Consider the following 20258-nt stretch of genomic DNA (forward strand, 5'->3'; position numbering starts at 1 on the left):
TAACTAAAATGTATGAGGATGTAACAGCTTCCAGACACTGGCTCTGTGAATTTCAAAACAAACGTACTGATGCTCACCTTAAAGGGCTTGAATGGCTTGACTCATGACTACTTTAGTGAAGTATTATTATTATTACACATTGCATCAATAATACCTTCAATAACAATCAAACTAAGGAGTTAAGAGTAGTTTTCTCTGAAACAGATGGATAGCAAGACATTCAGTCATCTAAGCAGACAGGAGAGGGGATTAAGCATAAACAAATATTAATTATATATATATATTAATTTGCCTTCACCCACTGAGCTCTGAAAAATACCACCAGGGATGGCAGGCACGTTTGTGAGGTTGAGCAGTTTATTGGCACTGCTGTTTGGGGCACACGGATGTAGACGCTGACAGGTAACACAGGTTTGCATGGCTGCCATGTGAACTCCACGAACACTGCAAGGTAAATATTTCAAATTCATCTGAAGTCAATGTAGCCTGCAGGCTGTGTGAAGGTGTGGCACAAAATATTTTAATCATTATCATTGGGTTAAGGGTAAAACTCAAGACTTAGGTAACTTCGCAGCCTTGGTTGCCCTGTCACTCCTGCTTAGGTGGGTATTCAAAAACAACGAGAGACACAGTCGAAAATGGAAAGAAGCAAACTGCTGGAGCTGCAAGTGAATTGAATTTTGCCGCATTTTGAATTAACCAGTCTGTTGTTTAACCTGATTGCATTCACAGTAAAATGTACACAGAAAATCCACATGCAAACGCCACATACGAAGACACAGAAGGTCAAAAGACAGCTCAGGATCCTGCAGTTGTTAAGTGATTAATACAACAGAAGTCATTTCACACAATAATATCACACACTGATGTACAGTCATGATAACAAAGCCATTTCTAAATATTAATCACATCAAATGAAAATGCACCTATTCCTTCAGCTGAGAATTGTTTTTGTTATACTGCACAACCATTTTAAACTTATTTCTGTACTTTTTAGTATTCTGGTTTTTAGTGAGCCTATGAGGTGTAATATGAACTCCACGATTTAAACTCAAACAACATCAAGACACTGAAGAAGAGAACTCAAGAAGGTATGAAAGTGAATCAGATTATGATCTATTAGTTTGTCTGATGGACCCATGCCCATATATCAGGAATGATATAGTCATCATGCATCTCTCTCTCTGAGCAGACTTTGGAATTCCCTACCACACCAGCACACTTTTTACTGGTTTTACTGGTTTTTAATTTCACCTTCACCTGCTGTACAGAATATCCAATGCTCCCTCCACTTTTCCACAACACAAGGACATGTACCATCCCAAGGCTCATTTTGATGCCCTTAGTATCACTGGGCTAACGATGCCAAAATAAAAGATGAGACCTGCATGAATAAAATCTTTCACACTTTCATCTTCAGAATCCTCTGGGTATGTAAAAAGCTTGTTTGTTTGCTTTAGAATAAATTCAGCTGAATTCTCCACAAAAGCTATGCTATTTCAACACAGAATTTCAATGGTAATACATAACTCCAAAAGAGATGTCCAACTAATCAGATTTATTGATAAAGAATGCATTGTTTGTGTTTAGATTTTTCAATTGTACTGAATCACTGAATCAGTATCTATGAATTCAGAGGAATGTGGTTTTGAATTACATGGCACTGGGCACTGTGGTTAGCTCTGCTGCCTCACAGCACTGAGGTCCTGGGTTCAGTTCCAGACCTGAGGTGCTACCTGTGTTTGCATGTTCTCCCAGTGTTTGCACAGGTTTCCTTTGGGTGCTCCGCTTTCCTCCCACAGTCCAAAGACATACTGGCAGATTAAACTGGCTTCTGGGAGAAGTGTCCTGTCCAGGGTGTATCCAGCCCTGTGCCTGTTGCTTGCCAGGATCAATGGTCACTCTTCTGCCAGCAACATCCCAACATGGAAAGAGTCCCTTAGTCTGCTTGAATCTACAGCAGGATGAGAATTGTGCCTTGATTCGATATGTTATGCAGTCACGTGCCAGTGGGTAGGCATATATGTCAAAGACAGTCACTGCCAATTAACATAGTTGATATGTCAGTTGCTTTTCAAGCTAAATGAAGAGGCAGACCTTTGTGTGTGGCCTCTCTGCTGGTCTGCTCTGCACAAGTGTTTGAGCCAGCTAGGCTGTGATCAGTTATATAAGGGTACCTTACTAAAATGTACCGCATGGCCCATACCACAAGTGACCTTTGAACTTTTCAGCAAAAAGTTTCTCTATAAACAATGGAAATATGGTACATCCAAAACACAGTAATTACATTTCATGTCTAATGTTTGTCTTTATTCAGAGGCTGCATTTCTAATTATTCTCAGTAAAAACATACAGTACTATATCTATAATATACATAATATACAGTATATGACAACACGTGTTGTGCTTTTTAGTCTGATTTATGTGCATCCACCTTGCAAATAGGTCCTTCAACTACGTATGACCTTTCAGGCAATCCCTGCGTTACAGCCTAACCTGCCTCCGTTTGCACCTGTAAACATGTCTATCTGTCATGATGTCTTTTATGGAGCCCATCCAAGGTTAAACTATTTTTATTTTTCGTAGTGTCATCTCGGTATTGTGTTCGCATAACTTCCCCATTCCTGAAAAGTTTCCCTAAGTCTTAAGCATGCTAAAAAAAAAAGGCACATGAAGCATAAAAACAGGCCCGTGCACAGACGCGAGGTACCAAAACAAAGTTTGATCGAGCGCTGTGTGCTGTTTTGCAGATCTTCGCTTTTACCTGCAGAGGCTAAGTAAACCTTTCGGTATGTGTCCCGTTGATAATTAATGTCAAGTAGCGCTGGGTGATTCTACCTCATCATGGGGTTCTATCTTGTTACATGTTAGTGAGAAGAAGTCCCCGTAAACTTCTCACTTCGGACAAAACCGATACCAGCCCATGCGGTTGGAGACGTTGCTGATAACTTTTCTCAAGAGGATTGGCAGCCCCGTCCCCGTTTCCAAAAATGAATACCAAGAGAGCACCCAAAGAGAATTTAAAGGTGAACGAGGATCTGAATGGAGTGTCCAACAAAAAGCGCCATAGACCTGTAAGGAGTTAGGGATCACAATGCCATTACTGCCAGGGACTAGATGTGGTCATTCTGAGGCCCTGGGGCAATGCTCTGGGGCAATTCGGCAGCCTAAAATACGCAGGGAGCACATATAGGAGCACATAAACACATAAACACACAACCCTGAAAAAACGTTTAGCTTGACGAGTGAAGTTCCAGTATAGCTTGTGGTTTAAAGAATACCCGCACCCACATGGTGTATTATAATGTACCACAGCCTCTGTGCCTGGAGGGGGAAACCGCTGGTACTTGGGCCCCCTGGGGGTTTATTTTATCCCACAGGTAGTGTTTGTTTTCCTCTCCTCCTATCCCACGTGGTCAACGCTTGCGGTACCATATTACCAACTTCTGTGTAAATTCTGCAAAGCGCTCTTTACAAGGCAAGATTGCTTGATGGATGCAGTCCATAGGCTGCCGTAAGTCTATGCTTCATGTAGAAATAGCTGCCTTCGGCTTCGGAGAGGTGGGCGTAAATACTGTACTGACAGACCTATTGACATTTCGTTATTACCTAAAAAAATGACATATTAAAATCGAAAATAATTTAATTAATACCCCCCTTCTACGAGATTAACTATGTGGCGAAAATTCAGGTATTCTTCTACAGGCTGTTTTCCCAGATGTGGAAGGAATCACGGTTATCTACCAAGACAAAGTGGTTTTTGAGAATAATTTCTCTTCCGCACAGGTCCTGAGCTACATTAGAAAAGCCCCGATACAAACACGTAAAAGAATAACTAAACACTGTGGTCTAGGTAGGATCCGAGACAGTGCCTCAATTAAAAATCTTTCTGTTGCGTTTACACAATTGATAGTTTTTTAGACTCGTGTATGTGTGGAAGGTGACGCTCTTATTTACAAAAAACGGCTGTTAAATCATAAAAGTAAACATTCAAGGTGGATTAAGATGTTCGATTTGAGAAAAACTTATATCAGCGTTGCGTTTCTGTTTCCGTTTTCTTAGCGAAACCAGAATTAACATTTTAACCATACTGTGGTGTTACACGCTTAAACATTGAGAAAAGGTTACGAGTTGCACTCAGTTTCTAATCTTATATTTGATGCGTGTGGCAGTTTGTGTCGCTAAAATAAATAAGAAATGATTAAATCTATCAAAATAACGGCAGACAAAAGTCCTTGATAAAATTGGTAATGAGATTTTATTTGATTTTTTTTCTCACTTCAAGCAGATAGTTACACAGACCACAGTGAAATAGGGCAAAACATGTTAAATAATAAAGTATGGCTCTGAAAACGAGTCTTTCGATACCTAATGCAAGCAATTGCTGTTTTTCAAAATGTTTGAGAAGTGGTATCGAATTTAAGTTTGTTTCCTATTTTATATGAGCTGACCTTGGGAAAAAGTAAACAGTCTAATGACAGTGTTCACTTAGAAAAGCACTTTATGAAGAGTCCAGTATTACCACATGCGATGTTAAAATATAGTTGAGCATGACTCTCAAAAAATACTGAGATGCGTTCTCAGGTTACTATCAGAAGGTGCTTTGTGTATGTTATTCCAGCAGCAAACTCTCCAGTGTCTGGTAAACGTACGCCACCTGGTTGCCTTTAATGAAACTCCCTTGTCTGTATGAATTTCAATCTCAGGTGAGATACACAGGTGTACTGTGAAAGGGGAAACGCCGCGGGAAAAAGAACTAAAAAAATAAAGAAGCAGACTCGATTGTTATTTTAATATGAAGCCGTCGAATTAAAAATGTTTGACTTGTTTTTATTTCTGTTTTCGTTTTGATCCTGTAGTTATCCCTTAATTCTTTAATCGCTTCAATGGATTTGGGACGAATAAGGCCCGCCCCCGTGGGCTGGTCCTTTTGAAGTGATAATATTATAACCCCGGTTCCGCAAGTCTCAGGAGACAGTTTGGGAATTGGTCCCTCTACAGAAATGACCTGGGTGCCTTATCTTAGCTCACTGGGAACTCCGAACTGAAAACGTTGTCCGTTTTCATTTGTACTTTCGACAGAGTTGCCTGCTCTCATCCTTCCCTGTTGTTTCGTTGAAGAAAAGCTTTAAACAACAAAAAAAGCTTTGCTTGACGAAGGGACCGGCTCGCTCGATATCTGGAGATTGCAACTGCCGCAACAGAGAACAGAAGAAAAAAAAATGAAACTTGAAGTTTTCTCCGGGACCAACTTTGAGGAAAAGCCTCTGGAGGTTTGCAGTGATGCGGAAGGCAGCGTCCCGTCTCCTCTGTCGGGAGAAGAAGAGCTGGGCTCAGACGGGGACTTTGTGGCCAACAGCCCTGCACCTGTTCTGCCGAGTGCCGATGGCAAAGCGAAACCTTACACCAGGAGACCCAAGCCTCCCTATTCCTACATCGCTCTGATCGCGATGGCAATCCGAGACTCCGCGTCTGGGCGCCTGACTCTGGCGGAAATCAACGACTACCTTATGAAGAAATTTCCCTTTTTCCGGGGCAGCTACACCGGCTGGCGGAACTCGGTGCGCCACAACCTGTCGCTCAACGACTGCTTTCTGAAAGTGCTCCGGGACCCCTCCCGGCCGTGGGGCAAGGACAATTACTGGATGCTGAACCCCAACAGCGAGTACACCTTTGCTGACGGGGTCTTCCGCCGCAGGAGGAAGCGCATCAGCAAAAAGCCCACCAAGGACCAAGAGGTCCTAGACAGCCCGGCCAGCGAAGAGGCGCCCACTGCCACGACCTCTTCTGCTACCAAGGAAGAGGGCGCCAGCACCAAGTTCTCCAGCTCGTTCGCCATTGACAGCATCCTGAGCAAACCCTTTAAGAGCAAGGAGGACAGCCGCGCCGAGACAGACAACACCACCCTCTCTGGCGTCAGAGTGATGTGGCCCAGCAGCTCCCCAATGATGCCTTATGTCATGGGCTACCCACCTGCGGCCGTGGCTCACGTACAGCCGCTGTTCCAGGTGAACCCCGCCGCCTCACACTTGCTGCAGGCCTATAGGTGTGGCTACTCAGACCCCGTGCTTGGCGTGGATCACAGAAGAGACATTCTTGCCACTTTTCGGTTGTCTCCAGACGGCTTGCCCAGCTCCGAGGCGTTTCCTGCCGCCCGAGCGGCCACAGCCATGAGAGCGCCTGCGAGCAGCTACCACCCGTTCAAAATAGACTCTCTGCTGGCGTGAGGGCGATGGAAAACGGTTGAAGATGTTGTTGTCGTGAGCACTTTCCTACGCACTGTATACTTTATTTTGTAACTAAATGCATTTCATTGCATTGACAACCAGACGCTTCAGACAGAGTGTTGCATTGTGTTACTGTCAGTGCTGAATAACTTGACTTTTTTTTTTCTCCGGGTAAATACAAAATATGGACAAAGCTAACATCAGGGACTATTTAGTAAGTTATATTTGATAAAATTCCTATGTGTGTTAACAGGTTCTTAGGTCATTTCTGTGCTGCAAACGACGGCATGTGGGTGCCGAAATGTGGATAATACGTTTTATTCGTTTTATTTATGTACTGTTTCAAAGCAATGTTTTTTTTTTATGACGGGCTACATGTTGTGGTTTAACTAATCTGTGATGTCCACCCAGACAAAGCTCGAATCGAGCTGTACATAGAATCGTAAGCAATACTGTTTCAGAAGTGGACCACTGCCAAGTTTAATGGAAAAGACTACTGTGTATAGTTTCCTCTAAAAATGATGCATAAACCGTTATTTTGGAATAAAAGCTTTTACCAAATATATACAGCGTGGCATGTCTGGACTTCGTAATTGTTTGAAGAAAGATGAAAGAGCGAGCCATCTTTAATTAATGATAAATATTTGATTTGCGTGTGAAAACTTAAAGAGCTTTTTCAAAAGCGTTGAAGAATGTATCAGATAACACATGAAGAGAAATCCTCACCTCCGAGGGCGTTGTATTTGGCAAAGCAGAACTGCGTTTTTGGCAGAAACATGGGATGGTTCAATACTCGTGGTTTCGGAGCTTGCGACTCATTCTAAATTTGCATGATAATTAAGGTTCAGATTAAGTTCCCCTTAATTCAGATTTTTAGCAGGTATATGCTTGTTATTCGTGTCTCAGAGTTCTTTGACAACCGTTAATGAAAATAGGAATGTGCACAAAAACTTGACTAACGTTGTCATTGACAAAATATGCTAAAGTCCATCGACATATATTGCAGTTTTTAATGACATCGTGATATTTTGGACATAGGAAGGGTTTAATAATGTCTAGGTTTATAATTATGTTAAGCCCAATGCGTGTGTATGAGTTTCAGAAGTCAATGTGGTAGATTGGTACTGCACGTACTGTACATTTCGATGGTATTTTTTCACAAATGCTTGTCAAGTAGAAAAAGTAAAACCAACGGCGACACCGCTGAAAGATTTTTTTATCTTAAATCGCACGTTTTTTATCTTAAATAGCACGTTTTTGAATTTTACTAACAACGTTCATGCAGAGCGACGGACGTTTAAGAACTGATATAAATATTCCTAAAATTCGGAATGTATTACCCTTGATTTTCTCAGATGCTGCAGATCACGGCGTTGCCCCCACACAAAGAGAATTGAAGCGCGTACTTTAGTTTAATTAAATGAAGAGGATCTTCAGCATTTTATCTCGGAATACACACAGACTTCAGAAACACTCAACCAAACACTGTAACGCTCTCACTGTGTGTAAGTGATCCGTGCGTTAGTTTTTAATATATGTTCAAAGAGTCTGATTCAGTTTTGCAGTCCAACCAAGCTCGTTTGACTACTTTCGGGTCGCACCCCCTTGAAACACGCCTCTCTGATCTGCCCTCTCGGAGGCAACCGAGAGATACTGTACACGGGCGGCGGCAGCCCATTCCCAAATACGTCCAAGCGTCCCATTTGTCTGTCCGTCCGTTTTCTAAATCGCTTTATTCAGTAGAGGGTCGTGCGGCACCCGGAGCCTACCCCGTTAAGCAAATGTCACAAGCAGATGCAGACACAAACACCTGGATCCACACCAGAAGCCAGTGTGTCTTTGGACTGTGGGAGGAAACCGGAGCACCCAGAGGCAAACTCGAGGAGAGCACACGAACTTCACGCAGATAACTACAGGAAATGCACACAGGACCCCAGCGCAGCAAGGCAAGAGAGCTAAACAGCGTGCCGCCCATTTACTTACCCCGAAACCCAAGGTTTAGTAACACTGAAGTAACATTTGAGCTCTTCGTTGAAAAACGAGCGGTACTGGACTCTTGAACTCGGGTTAAGATTAAAGGTATTCTTACTCATGCTCTATCATGCTCGATTTTATGTTTTCAAGAACCGCAGAATCTGAAAATTGTATGTATTTGTGGGGGGGGGGATGCTTGTGTAATTCAACTGTTTCCTCCGCACATCTGATTTTACAGGACTGTAAACATTAATGTGAGGTCTCGTTAAATTGCATCCAGGCCACCGTATTTACCTACAGGGCACGCAAAATACAGCAAGAAATCAGAAATGATAGTCACCTATAGCAGGTAACAGCAAGTGGATGATAATAACAAATTGTATTCTCACATTGTTTAATTTTTCATCAGAAATGTAACATACAACACCCCATTTTCATTCCCCCCTTTAAAACCTTTCGTCACGTACTAGATGTGAAAGGCCAATTGCTTTCTTTAACAGAAAACGTTACGCAAGGTTAACAGATGCTGATTCTGTATTCACCAATGGTCAAAATCCCCGCACTACTTTAGTTCAGACTCTTTTCACAAATAATAACGTGGAAGTGGATGTCGGTGACGAAAGGGTTCCGGCACTTTCGTGCAAGCAGAAGGGTGCCTTTAATGTGAGGTGTGAAACGAAATTTCAAACCCCAAGTAAAAGCCGACCAAGACGACCATTCGAGATAATCTGAAGAACAATAACGAGTGCGTCTTCAGCATATACTACACTCGGAAATACAATTTAAAATGAGAAGAACAAAAAAAAAAACAATGAACTGGTAATCACCCACAAGCCCTGAAGTCTGGGATAGTCGGCTTGAGAGATGAATCGTGGTCTTGTAGCATGAGAACTCCCTTTGTGCTTACAGAGCTTTGAGCAATTCTCTGTGTAGCTGGAGTACAGGAAACATATAAATGAGGGTGAAATTATAACTCTGTACAATTGAGGGAGATTCGGTAACTGCACTTTCGTTGTTGGGAATGATCTATGCAGCCTCTGGGGTACTTGGTAAACTGTTTCATTTTCAGTCTTTTACCTTTCAGAAAGAAAATAAGAAGTCGGGGGGGTGGACAAAATGTAACAGATGGTGCTCCCATCAATTACACTAATATCAGTCAAGCTGAATATTCATGGTTTTCTAATAAACCATTACAAACGCAAAAAAAATGTCTTTTCTACCATTCCTAACACTCCAGATGGTAGTTATGATATTTTATTGCACATTTAGTCTTTTTTATTATTGTTGCAATCTGTATTTCTTCAAGTATGGCTTTTTATGCAGCCTTTTATTTTAGGTGGGACTGAAGTTATTTCTTCAGCAACTTCTATCTCCAGTCACACACATCAAGCAGAGGAAACTTCCACGCTAAAAAGCTGAAAGAAAAAAATCAATCTTTTAGCTACTGAGTCTATAACCTATAACGAACCCGAAAAAGGCTTTGTAGTTTAAAAGCTGTATCCCTTTGCTGCCAACGCACAGTGACTCACCTCACCATTTGAACCTTTGTGTTCACATATTTCTACAGGGTTTATACCATGACCACACTCTACAAGGCATTTGTCTTTCTGTTTGTCCTTTCTTTTCTTCTGAAGTAACCCCTTTAAAATACAAGAATTCATTAATGACTGCAGGTTTCCTGTCTAAACCGGATCATTTATTTATTTTAAAAAGCAGCAAAACAAACTGCGCTGTTGCATAATGTAATTGATCATGCATCTGCTGTAGTAAACCACAACAATCATTAGTTTTTCAACTGCACATGTTTGCAGCTCACTTCAGTGGTGTCACGATGCAGTGGAATACCTGACTATAATGGCAGAAACAAGAGTATTGGCAATCCTTTGTGATTGAAAAAATATTTATACTTTAGAAAATGTCTTGTATTTCAAATTATGTTAAATACTAAACCACGAAAAATAGATTTATGCACGACACAATTAAATAAGGGTGTTACAATATTTTATGATAATGTGTATTTTGTGGGGAAAGTTCAACTGCACACAGCATAATGGTTCTACCATGTAAATAGAAATCTCTGCATCTTATCTCAAAAACATCCTAAAATCTGAGTCTTATAAATATACAGCCTAGAAAATTCAAAACACTTTTTATAGAGATTAATATTTTCTTTGTGTATCTCACTCATGAAAACATCTCCTGGACAAACTCAGATTCACCAACTTCAAGTGCAAATAAATTGTGTGTCAAGTCTGTAATTCTGACAATGGCAGAGACTGTTGTTCCTAATTTATTATGATTCATTTCTTATATTTGACCTTTGGTACACAATTTTCAACAAACAAAAAAGACATTTTCAAATCAGCAAACGTAGCATTTTGATACACTTTTTTAAGTGAAGAGATCTTTCTTCTTTGCTTTAATGTTTATCATTAGCATTACATGAGGTCCCTATGTCTTTCATCATACGAATGAGATCATCAACAGCAAACTCCAAGGTATCATCTTCTTCCTGGTGTAAAACCTGTGTATCAGAACCTCTGGAGACAAAAGTGTTGATTGTGATTCTTCAGCTCCATGAAAGACCTCAGCTGCTTGCACAATCTTCCAGCTCTGTGCTTAGACGTCTGCGGCGTTTAAAAATGGCAAAGCTCTCTGTTTTAGCTTGGTTCTTCAAGATTCTTCAGCCATCTTACACAAGTCACTTTTCTTGACTGCATGATTCATCATATCCTCCTGCTCCTGCAATTCAGGTGCTGAGAAAGGCATTCCAAAACTTACAATTACTATGGATGACTGTCCTAGCCAGGCAAGCTACTATCACGACTGTTCTGGTAGTTGTAATTGTAGTAGATCTAGTAAAAAATAAAGAATGCAAAAGTATCAATTCGTCCAGAGTAATCCTATTTTTAAGACACATTTTGGACTTTTTCTTTCTTCTATGCGGTATTTGTTTTGCTAACACGGAGCTCACAGGTCATAAGAGGTCGTGAGCCCGCGCGAAAACGGAGTATACAACCGCGAAATAGCCTGTTTGTCGTGTAGATCTGTGTGAAACGAATCCAATAATTCACACAGCAACACAGATTTCCTCTAGAGGCACAGAATAAAAACTTGGCTTCTGTAAGCGTCATTCACTGTGTACCCATTGTGTCCTAAACCCAAACCCGAAGCTAAATAACTAGTTAACTAGGGGTGTTCATCCAGTTACCTTTACACTTTCTAGCTTGCAACAAACGTGTTTTTCCACTCGCGTGGATCTAAGGGAAATGTTGTCATTTTGCGTAAACTCTTAGAGCTGAAGAAATGTCCACTAGCGAGAGAAAAACAGAAAACCGAAAAAAGCAAGATGTTCGCTTCTGTTATGTCGCAAGTCAAGCAAGAAGGCAGCAAAACCTGATCATTTGCGAGATGCTGATACGAGCCGCCCCCAGAGAACAGCGTGGTTTTGATCAAGAGGAAATCCGCTTCAGGCATAGGCGACCAAGCAGCGATTGTACACCTCTTAGTGAAAGTATTTGGAGTTGATATCGGCTTCTTACAACGAGCTGTCCACGGTCCTGAAACATAGGACGATCGAAAAATAATGCAGGAGTCACGTAACAAAGGCGGAACACGGAGATAAAAAACATAACAAAAGATTTAATAAAGACGTCCCCCACCGAAAGTATCCTGTGATAACGTGTGATGGCAGTTCCTATTATACTCATGGTTTAGAGCCATAGTTTCCCTCACAAGACCATACCGAGTTAAAGAAACCACTTTGATTAGAGCCTGAGGTTCTTTATATGTTAGTACCCGACTATATTGTTTTATTTACTACTACAGTGTATGACAGTCACTCTTCTTTATTCATAATTTCAATTCTTTAATATACTCATATACCATTTTGACAGAAGCAACAAGAGCGGTGCTGACCGCTTCCTCACCCGGAGCTCTTTCATAGTTCTTGGGCACTGGCTTTGATTGTGGAGCGGAGCTCCTGTCTGTGGGGAGTTTGCATGGTCTCCACGCGTTTGAGTGCGTTTCTGACGTCCGCTTTCCAAAGACGTGTGTTTCCGTACGTGTGTCCAGCGGCGGAGCCCAATCCAAGCTGTAGTCCAGCCTTCATACGTTCGGGGTAGACTCCGAGTTGCCGCGACCCTCAACGAAACAAGCAGAGTACGGTTTAGATTTGTTTTTTGAAGATAATTAAGGGAGGAAACACGGTCCCGTTTGCCTATTGCTATTAAGCAACGGGGTTTTAAATTATCGTAGCTAATCTTTAGCTAATCTAATTCGAATAAAATAAGCAGGTTTAGGTGTTCTAAGTATAACAAGTATAAAAAGGTCTTAATATCAATATATTTGATTGAACATTTTTACGTACTTTTTCGTTAACTGCCTTTATTGTGATGCCTACCAAACTGAATACTACCCTTGACATATCAAACATTTACAGTATGTGTAATTTTTAAGGTAAATCCTTTCAGGAATAGATTAGAGACGCACATAAGGCGCGCTGGGTATTCTTGACATTAAGTAAAATAAACAGTATCAAGTTGAGACAGGTTGGCTAATGTAAAATGCGGATCTTGTTTATCTTTCAACATTGAAATAATAAGTTCGTATTTTATCTATAAATCATTTGTATAGTTGAAATATACCGTAATTTAGCAGCAAGAAAGATCCCCCCTCACTATAAATTAAAAATAAATCTACTGGTCAGGTATATATCTCCTCAAATATATTTGATTAGGTCTTAGAATGATAGTATCTTTCATACAAAAAAAATCTCTGTGAATTGGAATCCTGAAAAAAATATTTAAAACTATAAAACGGGCTGATAACGAGTTTAAGGTTCTTAATCCTTGCGAAATTATGCAGGACTACCGTTTCTGATTTTCCGGAATCAAGCGCATTTATTTATTCGAATTATTATAACCAGAGAAACTGCGTAACAAAGTTTCTTTGACAACTGTCAGCCTTATTACATTTTCAGAAGGAAGTCATTTTAAAGATTGTCCTCACTCCTCATGGTGTGCATTAATTTGGTCAGTGTCATTTTATTTTCCTACGCGCCGTTATTCAATCCTAAACGTCACACGGTGACTCCTTCCCTTCACGTGTCGTCACCACGTTATTTGTTTAACAGTGATGCCGCCATTGTTACAGGAGAGGTCTTTATTGTCGCATCCCCATTTGGATTACGGTTCGGGGGTTTATGTAAAACAGACCTCACCATTGCTTTTAATTGTGCTGAGACCAAGGGCTTCCGGGAGACTTTGTTTTTTCTCATCTATTTATTTTGGCTTTCACAGCCCTGTTATCGAATTCTTGATTTGAATGTGCCTAAGCATGTAGGTGTTTTTTTAAGGACTACATAAACCCTTTTTTTCTGCGAAAATACAGAATTCTGTCTTTGAAGTCAGTATAATTTAATAAATGTTCAGGTGGGTAGCTGCGTCAGCATGCGTAGGCTGCAAAGGAACAAGTAATAGGTTTATTCCATGCTGAAAAAAAGAAGAAAGAGAACACAACGTTTCGGCCGTGGAGCCTTCTTCAGGTGTCAGCTTGACACCTGAAGAAGGCTCCACGGCCGAAACGTTGTGTTCTCTTTCTTCTTTTTTTCAGCATGGAATAAACCTATTACTTGTTCCTTTGCAGCATAATTTAATAAAGGCAATGGAACCGATTGCTTTGTCTAAATCCCAAATGATGAATGAGGAAACACAGAAGATATTGGCGGCAAATGTACTCATTTATTTAGTAAAACTGAGCTTTAAGGTCCTTTTAAACACAGGATGAATTCATACTTGCCAATACACAATAGTACAATCTGGCTAAATGAACCTATACGTTAGAAAACACTGGTCTGCAACGTAGCAAATACTATACAGTATGTAGACCTGTACCTGGCTTAAAAATTGAACTGTGGTCAACCTCAAGATAAACCACTATAGTAGGTCAGTATTCTTCAGCGTTCCTTACACTTGATCTCTAAATATTTGTTCTTAATCAAGGTTCTTATCTTTTTTAAACCTGCATGAATCCATTCTTTAATCTACCGTTTCTTCGTTTGCTTCTTATTAAGCAGAGCTGTTCTTAAGCACAATTATTACATGCTGTTATCAGTGAAGCTGTTCTTCAGAACAAAACTCAATTCTTCACCATGGAAAAATTATATGAGAAAACTGAATTTTAATCAGAGCGTACTTATCGCCACAAGTTTCCAACGGGTCTGTGAGATGTGATTTACAACATCCCCAGGTAAAAGGTGGAGTGAATTTACAGCTATTTTAAGGCCAATGCTGCGACCTACAGGTAAGCTGTATGAATGACGAATATGACACCTTGAAATGCAATATCCGATATCTTTTAACAATATTTGAAAATTTAAACATAAAAGTCAGAGCGGTCGTTATGTGGTTAACAACCATTTGTATACTTTAAAAATCAAAGGAATGAACCACACCAAACCTAGCTTCACCACTGGTAATTAATATAATTGATAATCACATTAAATTAATAACATTAATTCGGACAGTTAATAGGGCGCTTCTTTCTTTAACAGCGATAGAGTCAATGTAAACACTCGTTTTTTGTCCTTGTCTCGTAGATGTTTGTTTTTAGTAAAACTTTAAAAACCGTTCAAAAATACATTTTTTTATTCTTAAGGATTAGATCTTCTTGCAAAAAATAATCACGTGGAAAAGTATTCCCCACTGGTCAGTCCTTTTCCTCATGCAAATAATCCCTCATTTAAAATGTGAAATATTAAAGTTAGTATTGTTTATTTTATCTTTTCAAACTGTGGTTAAATAGCCAGAAGAGAAAGATAAGTACACGGGATTCACCTGTAAAACACCCTTGATTATTTTTTGTCAGACAAGTTATGAAGGAAGGTTTCACAGATTTTTACAATAACGGGAGAAAAGAGTCACAAATCGCTTTCAATCAATTTAATCTGTTTTCATCTGTTAGACCACCAAAATTGAAATTCTAGGCAAATGCACGAAAGTCCTAGGATCTAGAGTATAGGCTCTATTTAAAAAAAAGTAACTTTCTAGGTTATGAAATCCTGAAATGGTAATTGTTACTTTGAACTGGCATTTACAACTGCCTTACTTACAACTTACAATTTACAACTTTTTAAAACGAACGTTTTTGAAATTGACATTTTAATCCCATCCCCGACGGCTATTCGAAACCATTCACCGTAAGCATCAGTTTGATCCGTTTTTTTTATTTTTTTAAAAAAATATTTTTTCGCACCTGACAAACACCGGATAAGGCTCCCCTGTGTGGGCTGTCTTTTGTGAGCTCAGTTTTTAGGTTGTAGTGACGACGGCAAGGTTGCTTATTTTAAAATGGCACGGGACTGCATTGTGTAGGCCGGGGAAAAGAGCTTCTGACAAAAGAGGAAATTCCAGTTAAGCGCACCGTTAATGAAAATATAACTGGAAGAGGTGTTTGGGTTTTTTTCGTTAAAACGGGAGATTTCATTTAAGCTCCTTATTAATTAATTAAACAAGAGTTTACTCTGTCCACGGTTCTCGGTGATTTCTTGATTGTCCCCTAACAACTGTCATAGGGCACGTTTTCAACAGAAACATTCGGTAATTAAACATGCTGTCACCTCCCATCGGTACCATCACTCTTACTACTACAAGCTGAATACTAATAGTTAAAAACTGACAGGAGCAATCAGTCATCGATTCGCTCACATATGAATATGTATTCTTAAAAAGGACTATAAAACTGTATTTAACATGGTACACTAAAAACGTAAAAATATATTTGTTATGCTTGTAGTAATAAAAAAGCTTGACGTTTTAGTTAAAAGCATAGAAAAATACGTTTCATAGTCCATAAGATTCTTAATTTTCCAATAACATTTTGCCTTAAACAATAGTGTGTTCAAGCTCGGACAGCACGACTTCCCAGGTATTACTCAGCAGAAGAACGTACTGTATTTTATTAGTTCAAGTGCCGCGGTAACACACACTACTGTAACTTTTCTAAAAACAAATCGCGATATTGAGAACGTAGAGGTAAATTCCATGCCGAAAAGCTGAAAGAAACGGAGGAAACCCCAACGTTTCGCTTGTGGGGATCTATGCGTGAAGCCTCCTGAAGAAAGTTGTTTCTCTCTTTCTATGTTATAGTCTGGAATCCAGCGTGAAACCACCTGAGGCAGGACCCCAGTCTGAAACGTCGTGTTTTTTCTTCTCTGTGCTACCCATCGTGGGATTAACTCCTGCTTGTCCTTTTTCAGATCCACACTCGAAATTGTCGTGTTGTTGGTTGATAGAGACACATAAATGTCCCTTTCCAAGTTGTATTAACATTGGAGATATGAACGATTCTGTGGTTGTCACACTCTGTTTATATAGTGCTTTCCTTCAGGCATTTATTAAGCTACATATATTTTATGCTATAATGGAACAGATGGAAATATTTAAAACACTGGATTAAATCTACTTTATTTATTTTAATTGTAGTCAGGTCCACACAAAACCTCGACGTAAGCCGCAGTGAAGCCAAATGTCTGTCTGCACTTGAACGCTTGCAATAGTGGGTACTCCTCAATACCAAGGGTCAATTAAGTTTCACGCAGTAGTTCAGTAAGAAATCTCCGACTTGCTTTGGCTAATCATTCTTTTATTTAAATAAAAACGCAGTGTTTATAGCGCGATTCTAAACACCAGGGAAACAACGTCAGCGTTTCCAAACCGCTGAAATAAAGGAAATAAAAAGACGGATTCATTTGTTTTCATAAAGAGGGTTTCAGACTCTGTCGTTTGCGCACTCGCTTCTTTGTGTTTCGGAGAGCTGCAGCAGAAGTAACTACAGAAGACGGAAAGACGAAGAAAAGTAGTCTTGAGCTTTGATACAGGAGTGATTGCCGCTAAAGCCCTGGTGAGCATACATTGTGCGTTAGAAACAATGCAAAAATAAAATAGCCGGCAGGAAAGGTTCTGAGACAAATTTCCGGTGTCGTTTGTTAACAATTCTTGTCTTTTAAAAAAAATTAAAAAACATATTTTAGAGCATAAAATATGTAATAACAGGTTCATTAAGACATATCACACCAATAACATTCAAATGAAGAGTATTTTTGAAACACTATGTAAGGGAAATGTCGGGAAATGAATTGCCTCATTTCAGCAGTCTTATTTTTCGCACCTGACAAACACCGGATAAGGCGACCATATATGGGCTGTCTTTTGTGAGCTCAGTTTTTAGGTTGTAGTGACGACGGCAAGGGTGCTCATTTTAAAATGGCACGGGGAAAAGAGTACCACACAAGTCATCATAAATATAAATCATAAACTATAATAACACGAACGATAGAAGAACATTCTGAGAGACCGGTTTAATGCCTTCAAAGCATTATTCTGGAGCAGACTGAAGTCTCTTTTTTGAAGTCGAAGTATCCTGAAACCTACAGGATAATTAGAGGAAATTCTGCGGAGACTACTTCAGAGTTCTTTTTGTTGTGCTAGAGAATGGATTAATCTGTACACCCATCTTCTTTTAAAGTGTAAAAGTATGTCGATAAGTAGGGTTAAAGGTCCCAACCCTGTTTGTTTTTTGTTTTAAAAAGATCACCATCAAATTAACATACCGGGGAAAAGGGGGTTATGGTCGCCTTACGTAAGATTATAATGCTAGAAAACATCTAGCGTGTTTTACAGAATACTTTCAATTCCGGCATGTTTCTTAACTCGTTGTTTAAATCGTGTTAACCACTGCCTTCAGGTTTTTGATTACAAGACCATGCACACAAAGTTATGCAGGCTTCCACCAAGATGAATTGAAAAAGCGCTACATATCTTTAAAATATGTATTGCAAAGGTGAACTGCGTAATTGTACTGTTCCATTTCTTCACCTTTATATACATATTTCTTCAAGACTGCTGTGCTTCGGAAGCTTTTTGAGCCCAATGGAGAAGGAATCCCCGAATATATATATATATTGTGTTTTCTTGAAGCAATTAGTACAGTCGAGCATTTTTTCCCGATTCACCAATAATAATAATTAAAATAAAATAATGACAATAATAAACTGTTGCGATAGCACCAACATTTAATGGCAGTATCGTAGCGTACTCTTCTTTCCCAATCTTTATTTGGGTCGAGTGTTTTCTTACGTCACTGACTATTAAGATGCTTGGGTGGTCATTATGACCATTATTACTGTTATTACTATAGCCATTTTACTGATCATCAGTCAACAACGGCTCGGACTGTCAGTAGCTGGTACAGCTCGCCTGTATTTCTTGCTGTTTTAAGCCCAGACTCTTTCAAACAGACCCTTTAGGTGTGTTTGTTCCACTTTGGAATAACAGTTCTGAACATATACGCGGGTCCAAGGTCACCGGTCAAACCCCATATTGTTTATGTTTTGTCTGACTATTACTAAAATCAGATATTATCAGTTGAAAGTTCCGCTTCTGAAGGGAAAACTGGAGACAAACTCGATTTATAAATTTTAGTCTGAGCCGCAGAAACAGAACAATAGTGTATTTAAGACATATTTAAATCAGTTTCGCAGTATGTTATATAGCTAACGCTAAGCCAACCAATAAACAGGATTTTGGCAAAGTTTTAGGAATCCATAAGCTTAGTAAATTAAAGTACATAAAGAACTGCGGTAAAATCTAATTATCTATGAAATGCAATTGCCGTCGTCATTTTCGTTTAAATCCGTTTTACACAACAATACTTTTTCATACAGTCATCTTGGTCTTAAACACCTTTTACAGCTTATTTTTCTTAAACAACTAATTTAACCGGAATCTCCAATAACAGAAGACAAAGCTAACCGCACAAAATAAAAAAAAAATTGAGCAATTGTCAAATAACTCGATTTTCGGTGTATGCGATCTGACGAAAACAGCTCCCTAAAATGTTGTAGCTTTTTAGATTTATGTTTTGTCGTGTATTTGTTTTCAAGTTGCGAACCTCGAAATGACCCCCTAAATCATCGATCTAGCTAAAACGTGAACTGTTCATCAGCTTTTCTGTCTCGCTGTGTATTTGTCTAGAAACCGCCAGACGGATCCCGTTGTTGTGTACGTTATAACGGTACAAGTAAGCAATCAGGTTTAAAATTAGCGTCAGTCCAGTTAAGCGACTCATTTGAATCCTGTCTTGGGTATCAAACTTATTATTATTATTATTATTATTATTATTATTATTATTATTATTCCATATGCTTGTTCACTAAAACTCTATTTATGCTGTGTCTACACTGAGGAGGAAGCTGTCGACGCCTGCTCGGTTAATTTCGGTTTTCTTTCTCTAATTAATGTGGAGCTCAGGGGATCAGAGCCAGGCTCGGGGCAGTAAGCTGACACTTGGGCTCTGTGTGTGGTATCCAGGCAGCAGTTGATGGAAAAAGCCTGCTTCCACTCATGTCAGAGCCATTTACCCAGAACAACCCCCAACATGCATATGTATACACACTCGGCAAAGAGCGCCCTTCACCGACTCCGCTCCTCCGGGCTCCGCTCTGGTGAACAGAACCAAGTTGCTCACGGATCCGAACTCCTCGGTACTGCTCTTGGGTGGCTCGTATTAGGGCGGAGTATGCCGACTCCAAACCCCAGCAGTGCTCCCTTACAGTTCACAACCAAATGATGCCCTACACGGTCAACGCCAAAGAAAGTGTGCGCGCTCCGTCCTGCGCTTCGCTTAGCCTAGCCTAAAAGTACATCACTTTTTGGAGACAGACACGGTCTCAAACCACTAATAGCAATGCCTGCTGTACGGTTCTGGAGATGTATGTAATGTCATCTCAAGCTAAATCTCACGGCGAAAGGCTGCGCAGCATGCAAGCGGGAAGAATTTGTGAGCTTTACCTTCGGCTTTTGGCGAGTGGCTGTGTTGATTGGAACGTCTGAAGGAGGTTTGATAAATGGTGTAATTGCGTGTATTAGGGATGTCAGCTCGTAAAGGGCCCTGGTGGTGCAGCAGCACCTCCTGCTCAGATGATCACTGGACAAGAGCCAGAGAGGGGAGGGAGGTGGTCGCTAGCCGCTGCTGATTTCTTGGAGGGATTTGGAGGGG

General features: G+C 40.0%; 1 protein-coding gene and 2 long non-coding RNA genes across 3 annotated transcripts in view; 1 reads left to right on the forward strand and 2 right to left on the reverse strand.

The window, feature by feature from the left end:
- Window positions 1–20258, reverse strand: part of LOC107078277 (uncharacterized) — a 45018-nt gene that overhangs the window by 7938 nt on the left and 16822 nt on the right. The window lies entirely within an intron of this gene.
- Window positions 4984–6792, forward strand: LOC102690340 (forkhead box protein Q1). Its single transcript, XM_006634558.3, has one exon. It carries the CDS (start codon window positions 5223–5225, stop codon window positions 6225–6227), a length of 1005 nt encoding a protein of 334 aa, XP_006634621.2. The 5' UTR covers window positions 4984–5222; the 3' UTR covers window positions 6228–6792.
- Window positions 9876–20220, reverse strand: LOC107078274 (uncharacterized). Its single transcript, XR_001479211.2, has 3 exons — window positions 20051–20220; window positions 12131–12344; window positions 9876–11761 (listed from the first exon to the last, which is right to left on the reverse strand). It is a non-coding gene; the product is annotated as an uncharacterized lncRNA (long non-coding RNA).

The sequence above is a fragment of the Lepisosteus oculatus genome, chromosome 6 (assembly GCF_040954835.1).
Source record: "Lepisosteus oculatus isolate fLepOcu1 chromosome 6, fLepOcu1.hap2, whole genome shotgun sequence".
Lineage (NCBI taxonomy): Eukaryota > Metazoa > Chordata > Actinopteri > Semionotiformes > Lepisosteidae > Lepisosteus > Lepisosteus oculatus.